The sequence below is a fragment of the Falco cherrug genome, chromosome 8, assembly GCF_023634085.1.
Source record: "Falco cherrug isolate bFalChe1 chromosome 8, bFalChe1.pri, whole genome shotgun sequence".
Taxonomy (NCBI): domain Eukaryota; kingdom Metazoa; phylum Chordata; class Aves; order Falconiformes; family Falconidae; genus Falco; species Falco cherrug.
In genome coordinates, this window is record NC_073704.1 from 3,778,439 (window position 1) to 3,790,927 (window position 12,489).

Below are 12,489 nucleotides of genomic sequence, written 5' to 3' on the forward strand. Positions count from 1 at the left end.
TTTTTCCCCCCCTCTTTACATTTGAGGTTATGATGACAGAGAAAATGATCTCTTTCTCTGCGACACCAATACCTGTAAATTTGATGGGGAGTGTTTAAGGATTGGAGACAGTGTGACTTGTGTCTGTCAGTTCAAGGTAAGAAGATTGATATTTCATTCTCTAATTCACTAATGAGAATACAAATCAAGGATCTCCCTTTATAACCTATCACTTGGCAATTTATTTCCCTACGTGCAGAGAAGTTAGAGGGAAAACCTGGCAGCATGTATAAAAGCTGACAGGAGAACCAACTGGTGTCAAGAAGACACAAGTTTCTCTGGGAAAATGCAGATGCTGTGGCTTTAAATGTCCCTTTGGGTTTGCAGTTTCAGGTTGTGCATTTCTGATTTTTTGTCTCTGCCCTTTTAACAAAGATTTAGAGCCCTTTCTAAATTCATTTTTGATACAGATCATGGCTTATTGTATTCGGAGTTCTGATCTAGTTAAAGAAATGGATCTGTAATGTGCTTATGCAATATTTTCAGGAAGGGCTGCATAGTGACAATGCTCTTGCCTGTTTATCTGCCCAGCTGATCAGATTAAGGAGCAATCCCGCTGTTCCCAAATCATGAACTTCCTTTAGCTTTTATATAGTTTTAGGGGGGGTGTTACTGAGTAGTAGGGGGGTTTCCTGCTATTTCTTCTCTCTCCCTCTTCCAGCTGCATCTAAACCTCAGGCGTTCTCAAAGTCAGATGATTTCATTATGAAGGATTCCATTTAATATGTTTTAGCCAACTCACAAAACAGCTGTGCTTTACATAATGACCTGAATAAAAACGGAACAAATTAAAAGAGTTTTAAGCATGTATCAGCACGTGTTGTATGTACATTTATGCCCCTGTGGTTTCTTGCATTTTAATGTGGATTTGTGAAGTTGTGGAACTTGTAACACTGATTTGTATGTTTACAGTAGAGCAGGCCAAATAGTGCACAGTTCAAGATTGTGCACATCTATAATGATTAAGTAGTTATTGAGCTTTGATAGACTATTTGCTTTGAAGCATGACAAGTATCGTTTATATTTCTAGAGCCAAATGTGTCTTCAGAGAAAAAAACCCCAAATGATAAATTCCTTCATTTAAAACAAAGAAGGAATTTTCTGTAATAAGAACAAGACAGTTGTTTGCTGAAATGCTTGTGTTTCCGGTGTTGGGAGAGAATTCATATTGGCCATGGGGTTTTGTTTTTTTTATTTTGTTTCTAGTTTGTGTGCAATCAAAAATTCAATGTGAGAATGCTGTTTTGAGCATTTGCCTTGGCTCAGGATGTGCAGTGATTTAAGGGTGGGTCTGTTTTCTCTTTTCAAGAAAAATCCGTAATGCAGTGAGACGTCTGTGACTTGTCCCATTGCCTGGCGGTAAGCTAGGGCAGATGTTGTGCCATGAGCACTGAACTTGGAGCAGCCACAGGACATGCTTGGGTCTTGTCTTTGGTCCTGGTTTGGTGTTGCCATGTGGTATAAAGCAGTGGACTCATGGCCTAGAAGGAGCAAATTCAGACGTTGCCATCGGCAGGGAAGAAGGCATTGGGAGCACTGTTTCCCCAAGGCAGGATGCTGGTCCCTGGTGATTTGCAGTAAATGAAGCCAAATGAACCTCTTTGTGCTGTGTTGTCTCCTCTTCAAGAGGTGAATACTATATATTTGCTGCATCGAGCAGTGCTGTAGGGGGCAGTTGAAACAAATCTAAGATAATCTGAGAACTTATATATGAATATGTAAATGAAATTAAAAGTATAAGTTGGGCAGTTGTGGGCCTGATCCCACTAATAAATGGGTTGAAATCAACAGTAATCTTCGGTTTCAGCGCCCTTTGGATCAGGCCCTGTAAACACTCAGAGCTTTTTGTCTTGATTTGAGCCCTCTGTGGAGCCGCAGGGCTGGCTGTGACCTTGGAGGGCAAATTACCTGTGGCTGATTCTGTGCCGGTGCTGCAAAGGGCGGTGCGGTGCCGGGGGCTTCTGTAGTCAAACGTGTCCACTTTGATACAGGCAGAGCTTGGGGGGATGTTAACTTCTCTTGTAACATCAGTGGATAATGTGACAAGCCAAAAAGATACGCCACCAGAGTAGAAAATTAATTTTGAGTGTGGTGTCTGAGACTGGCCAAGTAAGGCAGAGCTGGCCAAGTAGTTTGTGTCATGGGTAAGGGGGTCCTCCGTCAGAATTCAGGTCCCCTGTTTTGATGATAGCTCTCTGGGGTGATGGTTAGCGAATCAATAGCAGAGTCCTCATCACTATAACCATATTTTATGTTTTCTCCAGAATTTGCCAGGGGCTTTAACTGCAGCTTGAAAGAATAGACAAGGATGGAAAGCTAATTTTGCCTCCATACTGTTGAAAAGCCCTGGGCTGGCCAGCCTGTGTCTTGAGGGGCTGAAGTGGGGAGCAGGGCGTTTGCAGTCTTGGTTTGGGTTTTTCAAACCGGAATCACAGATGCACAGTGTCTGTCCAAGTGGAGTCAAAATTAATTTATTTTTGTTTGAAAGGGTGGATATGATCAGAGATTCTGGAACACCTGAGTTAGGCTTCCATCCCTGGAAAGCCAGCAGACGTGTGCTGAGAAAGGGATTCATAGTGGTTGGCTCTCTTGCCGTACTCTACTGCAAAATGATCGCCCCTTCACTACTTCCTCACAATGAGATGTGTATTGCATTGGAAAACACTCTCCTGCTCTGATCAGTAACTGCAGATCTGTCCCCCGCTCAGGGCAAGCCCATACCTTGGTGTCAGCAGGGCAGGAATGCGCTGGGCCAGTGCTGGCTCCAGCAGTGGGGCCGAGTGTGGGAGAAAGCACCACCACCGCTGCCCCCCCTGCACAGAGCAAATTCAGCGGGGCCACCAGAACAGCAGGCATGTGGTTGGAGACATGGCTCACTGGGGTCTGCACCCTAGTCTGCCCAAAGCCACAGGTCTGGCAACCTGGGGTTTTTTTTCCATCTTAGATTTCATGTACATATCTAAAAATACTTCAGGGTATTTCCATCAATGTTGCACGCCTCTTCTCTTTGGTCACCACGAGACCTTGCATGCATGTTGAATCCTGTACGTGCCTCAGTGTTTGTGGTGCTGGAACATCACCTGGCCAGCTTGAAGCTTTGTATCGTATTTCTGGAATATATTTTCATGCTGCTTGGTTCAAGATGTAGGTGACATTTTTGGACTAGTTAAGTAGGAGGCAGTCAAACTTTTAACAGTGTTACCAAGAGAGGGAGTTATGCAAGTTATCATTTTCTTTAGAAAACAAACCTTATGCTTTCAGTGCCTAGCACTGACCCCCAGCGCTTGGCAGAGCTGGTTTGTCCTTGGCTGTGATAGTGGGCACTCCGGGCTGCTAGAGGTGAGGAAGGCAGCCTTTGTATGATATTGGCTGAATTGCATACATATGTTTCTTGCTCTACAGCTGAATTTTATAAATGTGCATATGTAAGAGAGAAGGGGACAGTATGGCACTATGCTGCTGCTTTAGTGGGAGTTTTGACATGCATTCCCCTGGGTGCTTGATCAACCTTTACTTGAGGGGTGGAGAATCATTCCCTCATCTACAGCTTGTTTTATTGAGCCCAAAATTGATGCCAAAAACGTGTCACTGTACTGGGGAAACTGATAGTCAACATCTAATTGTCCAGTACTAGCAAGTATTTTGTGATGTGAAGAGCTGCGAGTACTGGATTTAGCATGGTCAAGTACAAGAGTCTGGCTCTAGTGGGTTAGGAGTAACCTGGTGACTAACATCACAACCTTCTCATCGGTGGTCGTCTTTCCTGGCTACCTTCCAGTACGGTGTCCTGGTGGCTCGTAGAGCCATCCCAGCTCAAAGCCAAGGGAGAATCCATCTGGAAGATCTCACTTCTTTTGTTCCTTGTGGCTCCTGCCTTTTCCGTCTTAATACTGGTTGTCCAAAGGCAGTGGTAGGAAAAGTGGGCAGCAGATGAAGAAACACATCCTTGACCAGCATGATTTGCAAAAGAAAAGGCTGCATCACCTGTGCTCATCACAGAGTACCCCCCCCACCTCTGCTGCCCAAAGCCAAGCTTGAATGTGGCAGGAGCCACGGGAGAGATGGTGAAGCTTCTGCCAGGAGAGTTAATCCTTCCTGGAGCCCTGGTGTCTCTCAAAAGTGTTTTGAAATTGCCAAGCTTTGGAATAAGCTCCAGCGTAGCTCAGAGCAGCTCTGTCACTCATTTCGGTGGATCAGGATTTCACTCTTGATGCTGTGTGCTGCTAATGTAGGGCTGTCTGGCCTTTCAGATTTGCAGCTGAGTCAGTGTAAAAGATCGTCTCTTGCTCTGGGCAAAACCAGCAGAGAGTTTGCTGCTGTGTTTCTGGGGAGCAGGATCCAGCATTGTTTCTACGTGTAACAGAGCCTGTTGAGAAACTTTGGGCCAAATTCTGCACAGATTAGATTGCTCTGGGAAAAGGTCCCATGGGTGGCAAGCAGATAATATGTCTAAAGCAAGCATGATTTGCTCCTTCCTGCTTTAAAAAAATTGCACCATTGTGTTAATTGTCCTGGTTAAGTATTCCAGATCAGCCTCCAGCAATCGTTGAGCTTCTGGATGAAGTTGGCATTTTCTGCTTGCAACATTACTCAGATTTGGAACATAATGGTGAAAATAGCATAGAAACACTTTTTAATGAACTGTTTAAAATCTCTGCGTGGAGGAGTCCTTCGTTAGAAGCGGAAGGAGAGGATTTCTACTGTTGTGGCTGCTGGTTTCCTTTCTTGTTCCAAGGGAAGAGAGTGCTGGGGGTGGGCAGCAGCTTGGGAAGACAAGAAAATACAATGCACGAGGAAAATGTCATTTGATTTGGCCCAATCAAAATGTCACTCTGACCAACTATGAATAATTTCTTGGCAGCTGCTTTGTGTGGAGGCCTGCAATTAATGCAATCTATGCAATCATTTGTGTTAATCACTTCTGTAGTCATTCACGTTGAAGCATATTTGATTTTTATATCCCTGGAATTTCAGTTCTGTGTTTTACATTGTGCCTGACGAACACACCTCAGATGCTTTGTGGCGTAGTACAGCTAAATAGGAAGTACGATTTCTTTTTAATTTTTACTTTGATTTAAACAGAGGTGAGCATTTGTAAATAATAGTTGTGATCATTCCATTTGTTATAATTAAACAATGAGGCATACCAGGAGTACAGTAATCATGAGATAATCATATCCCCAGTATAATTACCATGTACAGGGTATATCCAAGAATTTCTAAGCCTCAGAGGGTGATTATCTTATGATAACTGCACCCGGTGGGTGCCCAATTTTCAATATAAAATGGAATTATTTTTATTAAAATGAACAACAGAGGGCAAAGCTGTCTTTCAGTGGTAGAGGGAACAAAGCAGGTAGTTTGCAGAGCTGAGCAGGAGTTTTGAGCCAAAAGAGGGGTGTGTAGCATGAGTAACTTCAGCGCCCTTTGGTGTGCGGGCTGAGCGTGCTGCAGTGCTGCTGCTCCTGCCCGCTGGCCACCATGGGGAGAGCTTGGACCTTTGTGGAGCATCCCAGCCGGAGCTTGCCAGGAACAGAAACAGCTCTGCAGAAAGAGGGATGGGGTTTGATCATAGGTCTCTCAGAAATAATTTCCCTCTGTCCAATCAGTTCTAATTATAGCTAAGTACTTAAATAGAGTGTTATATACATGCACAGGCAGACACTTTGGTGTATGCAGACTGTCTGTGTAGCAGCGAGGGTGTCTATGCGGGAGGAGGGGAAAAGTGAGCCTGTTCGTTGCAATTTGTCTGTAGCCATCCAATGGAAACACATGAGCTGCTATTGCAGATGCGAGGAGCTGTTTGCCTTGCCCATCTTAGTTCCCTGGGGATGCCCCCACATCCTCCTCGCAGGGAGAGGCCTCTCTGGGGGCACTTACTGACCACTTTGCCCATTCACATTACCTTTTCCCTAACCTGATCAAGTCTGGTTTACACTTCTCTGCCTTTTGCCTTTTTTAAGAATCCCCCCTCCCTCTCCCCTAGTAGCTGTAAAGGTGAAGAGTGTCTCCCTTTCTGTGGTTTTCCCAGGGGTTTAATACTGGAAGGGGGCTGGGGGGGTCACGCAAATGGGTCCTGTGCCACCCCACTTGTGTGACCAATGCTTCTGCTCTCTGTCCCTTCCCATCAGTGTAACAATGACTACGTGCCCGTCTGCGGCTCCAACGGCGACACCTACCAGAATGAATGCTACTTGAAACAGGCTGCCTGCAAGCAGCAGAGCGAAATACTCCTGGTGTCCGAAGGATCATGTGCGACTGGTATGTATAATGCACTCCAGGCTGCCTGCAGACCTTGCCGTGCCCCTGAATAAAAGAACCTGTGGATGGCGAAAGCTATTTGAATGCCTGCTTTGAATTCATTACAGAAGAATTCTTTGCAGTCTTAGGCATGAGAAGTTGCTGCCATCCTTCCCTGTGAAGTCACTAACTTAGCACAGGCTCACCATCTATGATACAGTATACCCTTGACACTGTTTTGAAGAGCCAGCACAGAAGTTGATTTCTTTTTTTTAATACGTATCTTGTGCTCCTGATCATCCTGTGCGCTGCGTACACTTCTGAGCTGCTACGCCTAGTAACTGGAAGCAGATTAAATGAGCAGATGTCTGATAAATGGGCATCTGGATTACCACAGACCCCTCCGTAATCTGGAGAGAGAGAACTGGAGCATTATTGCCTGCAATCCAGTTTCTTAGCTTTTTCTTTGTGCACGTAGGGCTAGATTCCCAGCTAGTATAGTTCAGCAGACCCCTGGTTGTAATGCACCCTGCCAATTTACACCAGCTAAAGATTTGGCCTGAAAGATGCTTAACAAACAAGTCTAGGCAACAGGTTTTACTTCTGGACCTGCTGGAAGAATTCATTAAAGAGCATATGTGAAAACTGACTGGCATTTGAGACATCTTTGCTTAACTCTGAGCATCGTGAGCTGTTTGTACCTCCGCTTTTATGAAACAGCTAGAAAGGTGAATGAGCAAAATCAGTCACAGAAAACTGAGTTGCTTATGTGCAGGAGTTCTTGATGTTTTTCTTTTGTGCTCAGTATCTGTTAGAGGTGGGCAGTGAAGTTAACTTGAAAAGAGCAGGAGGAGTAACTCTTTGTTCTTGAGAGAGTTCTTTAAACTTAAAGCAGAATTTTTTTCCTGGCTGAGGATGGAGGAGTCAATAAAAAGTGCATTAGACAAACTTTTTGCAGTGCCGCAATTTTGTGTTTTGTACACCTGAGAGAAAATAAACTCCTTTCTCTGGAAATGTTGTTCTTCTCTGAAGCTGTTACCTGACAATTTTCAAGAGGGAAAAAAACATACGCTGCAATTTTTTTGTCTATAAATTGGTATTAAGCAGAGCTCAGGCTGACAAAGCCTATTGTGGCGTAGGATTTGTTCAACTTGGTGAATTCTCTCAGCGCAGCAACCGGTCTTTTTTCATTCAAACTTTTTGATTAAAGGGATAATTGTGAAGCTTTGCTACATCTTTTCTTAAACTTCATGCCTACTGGCAATGGCTGTGTTGGAAGCATTCTCTCTGAAACACATTTTGGATTTCAGAAACAGAGAAGGAAAAAAAAAAAAAAAGGCTTTCCTGAAGTCTTGATCGTTTGGCCTTTTTTTCTTTCTCCCAGGAGGAGGCTCCTGAGGAGGCTCCAGCAGAGAAGGGAGCAGCCATGCACCTCAGGTTTTCCCCATGGGATAGGGATCTCTGGAGGGTGCCTAGGACCCCCCAGCAGCGACCTGGGGTGCTGAGAGGTCTGGCAGTGGGCAGCCCTCCTGGCCATGACCGGCAGGCGTCCGGCTGTTGAAGGGTAGGGGCAGGAGAGACACAAGGTTTTTTTCATGGAATCACAGAATCATTTAGGTTGGAAAAGAGCTTTGAGATCGTCAATTCCAACCGTTACCCCAGCACTACCAAGTCCATCACTAAACCATGTCACCAAGCACTGCATCTATTCAAAGTGCCAGAGAATATGGTAGTTCACTGGGGGAGGCCGGTGGTAGCAGGCATTCGTTCCTTTCTCTGTGCTGGGGAGACCTGGCACACCTGGAAAAGCAGTACTTCCCAGCGCCATGAGGGCATTCTAATGAAGACACGCTCCTTTCCCCAGTAGCTCATTTGGGAAAGAGCATCAGGACAGAAGATCAGATCAGGAAAATGCAGGAGATGGTCACTGGGAAAACCCACCATTTTCTGTTCTCTTTTCCAGCCCCTTTTTGCATCTGTCCTATGCAGTCTTGCTGTGTAAATCTTCCATTTTAAGCCATTTTTGTGCCACGTTTATTGAAATAAAGGTTTTCCTTTTTTTTTTAACTTTGAGCAAGGATGGCGTGTGCAAGCCAGTTCAGGTCCACCAGACCTTGCTGTCAGTAAATTAGGTCTAACGGTTCATAGGGTAATTGGATCCCAAAGCAGCCTTTCCAAACTCTGTCTATTAATCTTGATGCTGATAAATGGATAACCCCTCCACTAAGGGGGAGGTTGGGATGATAACCTCCCTCCCTTCCCTGAAAAAGAAATTCCTCTTATGGATTATTTTTGGTAACCCTACATGTGTGTGCATTTCTGTGCTTTGCCTCGCTTGGAAAGTTTTGTAATGAAGCTCCGGGCTTGGCAATGTCGTGATGTTGCACTTTCTAAATTTGTGACTCTCGTCATTCCAGCCAACAAGACATTGAGCAGAGGAAAAATAAATATGAAATACTCACTCAATTTTGAAACTCAGCAACAACCTTGAGAAAAATGACATTTTAATAATTTATCTAAAGGTTTTGATTGTTATTTCCAATTTCCATTTTTTCCCAATTTTTCCAATATTTTCCAATAATTCCCATGGTTTATTCCAACTAGTTAAGATCTGATGAGCTGATGTTGTTTTGTAACGATAATGACATGAATTTCCAGTTGGCCTGGCCTTAAAAAAATGGGTTTAAAAATTGTCTTTGATGGTGAGTAGTGGGCAAGGGAAGTAACTTTGCACAGCTGTTAGGAACAAAGCTTTATCAGTCTCAGTACAACAAAATGAGGTAGAGGCTGATGAGGACATTACAGCAGTCCAGGGCTTAGGTTATTTTAGTCTAATATAGAGACTTTAAAGAAAAGACATGAGAAAAAGATGGTTCGAGTGAGCTACATTCAGATTAGAACTCGATGATTTACCCAGGGATGATACCAAATGTGAGGTACACTGTAATACACTTAACAGTCTTGCTTTGCATGCTTACAGGACATACTGTAGAACATGAATATAAATTTCTTTCTGTTCTTTCTTCAGATGCTGGCTCGGGATCTGGGGACGGAGGTAAGAGTCATCTTTTAGTATCTCTGTGGTTATGTGTACACACGTTGTCTTTCACAGTTTCAGATTGTAAGTGGATAGGCTTTGCAGTTTACTTGTGACATTGCATATTGTCTTTTGTTTAGCTTTCTCTCTGAAAAAAAGTGGTATTTTGCGTTTTAGTCAAGCTGGAACCTAATAATGACATGCTGTTTTCTAGGGAAATTCAGAAAGCTGTGATATTTTTAATAGGACTTGGAATTATTCATAGCTTGTGCTAGGAGCTCTATCTCCATCTACTGTTACAGTTGCACTCATTTGTTTTATGTTTAGAGTAATATTTCTTTTGTTTTAAAACATGAGCCAAACCCTTGGCTCCTCCTCACTGGAGGATTCAAGCCAAATATTTTGTGGTAACGGAGAGCATTCTTTCAGAGATATGAAGAAATGTCAGAGGGAAAGAACAATGTGCTTTTATAAGAACAGCAGCAGCAAAAATGAACGTGGAAACAGTCCAAACCCTTCACTGCATACAGGGGGATACTGTAAAATGCAGGAAAACTTGCATTTCAGTTCAGAGTTGGGGATTGGTTTTTTTATTATTATTTCTTAGGTGTAGTCATTTATGGGTTTACTTGTTTAACGCTGGTTCTAGGGTTTGTGACCAGTCGGTCCTTCCTGGAAGTGTAAGTGTTGGGTCTGGGCAGTGCCCTCCCCCGGGACAGGGAGCGTGACTGCTGGGAGCTACTTGCATGGTGGGGCCAGTGGGTCAGGTGGCGCTGGGGGCTGGGAGGGCCAGGGCTAGCTGGGGTGGCTGTGGAAGGTTGTCTTTAAGCGTTACCCTCATTTCTGCCCAAGCCCCCTCAGTGAGCTCTGGGAGCAGGGGAAGGGCAAGGTCAGCATCAGGCAGGGTTGCTGCTGGGCTCCGCAGCCTGGGGCAGCCACCGGAGCTGAGCCAACTTTCTGCATAAGGCACAGCAGGTCTGGGCTCTTACCTGGTTTTATGGCTGGCCCTGGCTGGATTCAGGTTTTTCAAATGCAACCCTGTTGTTTGGCAAAATATCACCTAGTCCTCATGTAGTTTTGGTAACCAGTATATCAGAGAACACAATGTATAGGTAAAGTATTAGTTTTACCCATGAAGTGGCCAACAACATGAGCATATAAGGAGCTTGCAAGGGACCTAATTTTCCAAGATTGGATGCAGGCTGCTTCCTGGAAATCAGGACTCTTTAATATGCTTCAAATCTGGCTCCCCAGAAACTTAAATACTGCGATTTGTTGTCAAAAGTTTTGTCCAGCTATTCCTATTTAACTCTAATGTCCTTTTAAATTGTCTTTTTAAACTACTACACCAAAGAAATTCCTTATTCAGTGCTTAACTGAAATCTACAATTCAATTTATGTTTATGATAAGATTTTCACACATATGGTCAATATATCAGTTTTCAATGAAGTTGTGCGAAATTAATCACGTACGTACCAAGGAAAACAGAAGATCTCCCATTCGGTTTATAACTGCGGAGGTGAGGAAACAAACTTGGCTGCTTTCTACAAGTAATGAATTCCATACTCAAAACCATGGGAATTTAAAAACAGAATTTCCAAATAGTTTCATTTTTAAAAGCTAAGGTTGACGAGATATGAGCAGAACAGGACCTTGGGGACTGACTGGGCAGGTAGTAAGAAAGCAGATTTGTGAAGGAGATGGAACCAAGTTGGTGCATGTGTTTAAAGGTCTACAAAGCTGCCTTGTATTATTCAAGATTTAGTAGGCAGCTACGGCTGTTCTTAAAGTACAAAAGTATATTTATGTGCCCTAAGAAGCTAAATCCAGCCAAGTAAATGTTGTCACTACATCACTCTTTACTAGACACGGTCTTGTTGTAAAAGCTGTAATAAATTTTGGATGTCATCACAGTAAGTCTTGTAAAACCCACTCCAACAATCTTGAGTGGGATGTTTTGTTCTGTGAGAAGCCTGAAATTTTAGACAATCTTCTGTGTTTTCTGGTTTTTATGAAAGTTTTTGTTTCTTATGCTTCTCATGCATCAGTCTTGACTAACAAACTGCTAACCAATGCAGCATCATATTTTGCAAAAATAAGCCATAGGGACCCTCCCAGCTGGCCATGCCTCTGCCTCAACCAGCAGAATGGGGCTGTCCTGGACGCCACGGCTGTCAGGCGTGCTGGGTCCATCTGCAGCAAGGTACCCGCTGGCAGCCCGCAGGAGCCGCCATTCTCTTGCTGATTTGCCCCTTTTCTTGTTGCTGTTGGAGTGCCAGCAGGGCACAGGCTAGCGCTACACTTCAGCACTGCTGTTTGCTCTGTGTTTTGTTTCCACACATTGTGTTTTGCGCAGCTAGCAGACTTTCTGGCAAGGTTCAGGCTTGTGCAACTGTTGTGGTCGGTCTTTGGGAGGTTCCTTGCAGCCAGAGAGACCCAGATAGGGAGCCCTGTGGGACTGCTGTGGGCACAGGCAGGGTGAGTAGTGCCTCCAGGGCACGGAGTAGGAGGCTCTGGTTAAAAAGACAAAAAGTAGATGGGCTTCTACTTGAAGGCACCTATAATGGCTGATCCTTCAGTCTGAATTGCTGAGGACCGTTAGCAGTGGGAATCTCTGCCTCTCAGCACTTGTAGGTGGAAAAGGGTGTTGCTTCTTACCGGAGCCCCTCCATATTATTCCCATGGGTTCCCTTAGTGCTCTTGTGTATCGCTCTGCAAGCTGTGAGATGAGGGAACCAGCTTTTCAACAGAGTTGTATCTCGTGGTTGGATGTCTTTGGTCTGATAAGATACATGTCTAATAGGAAATTAACTGAGCTTGTGAACTAGTAAAGGGCATCGTGTTTCTCCAGTCCTCGAAACATGGCAAGTTTCTTGCTTTGAGGTGGTTTCTCCGCTGACTGACACCAGTTCAGCTCTCAGTGATGCTTCTCTCTCAAGGATGCTCCTGTCACATGAAGTTACAATTGGTTAAGTGTTCAGAAATTGCTGAAAAGAGGTTGATGCGATGGGCAGACACACAAAAACACATTGTGTGTTTGTACGAACCTTGTTTTCTCAGAAAACTGGACAGAGTAGGAGCAAGGAACAACATAGCCAGAGGCCGTGTTTTGCCGGCCACGATTCCCTTCCACACATTCCTACCTGGGTTTGCAGAGAAGTCTTCTCAATTC

The 12,489-nt window shown here is 44.2% G+C and overlaps 1 protein-coding gene across 1 annotated transcript in view; it reads left to right on the forward strand.

The window, feature by feature from the left end:
* Window positions 1-12,489, forward strand: part of TMEFF2 (transmembrane protein with EGF like and two follistatin like domains 2) — a 131,091-nt gene that overhangs the window by 1,477 nt on the left and 117,125 nt on the right. The window contains exons 2-4 of the mRNA XM_055719288.1: window positions 27-136; window positions 6,171-6,300; window positions 9,308-9,334. Coding sequence (XP_055575263.1) covers window positions 27-136; window positions 6,171-6,300; window positions 9,308-9,334 — 267 coding nt within the window. The remainder of the gene's footprint in view (window positions 1-26; window positions 137-6,170; window positions 6,301-9,307; window positions 9,335-12,489) is intronic.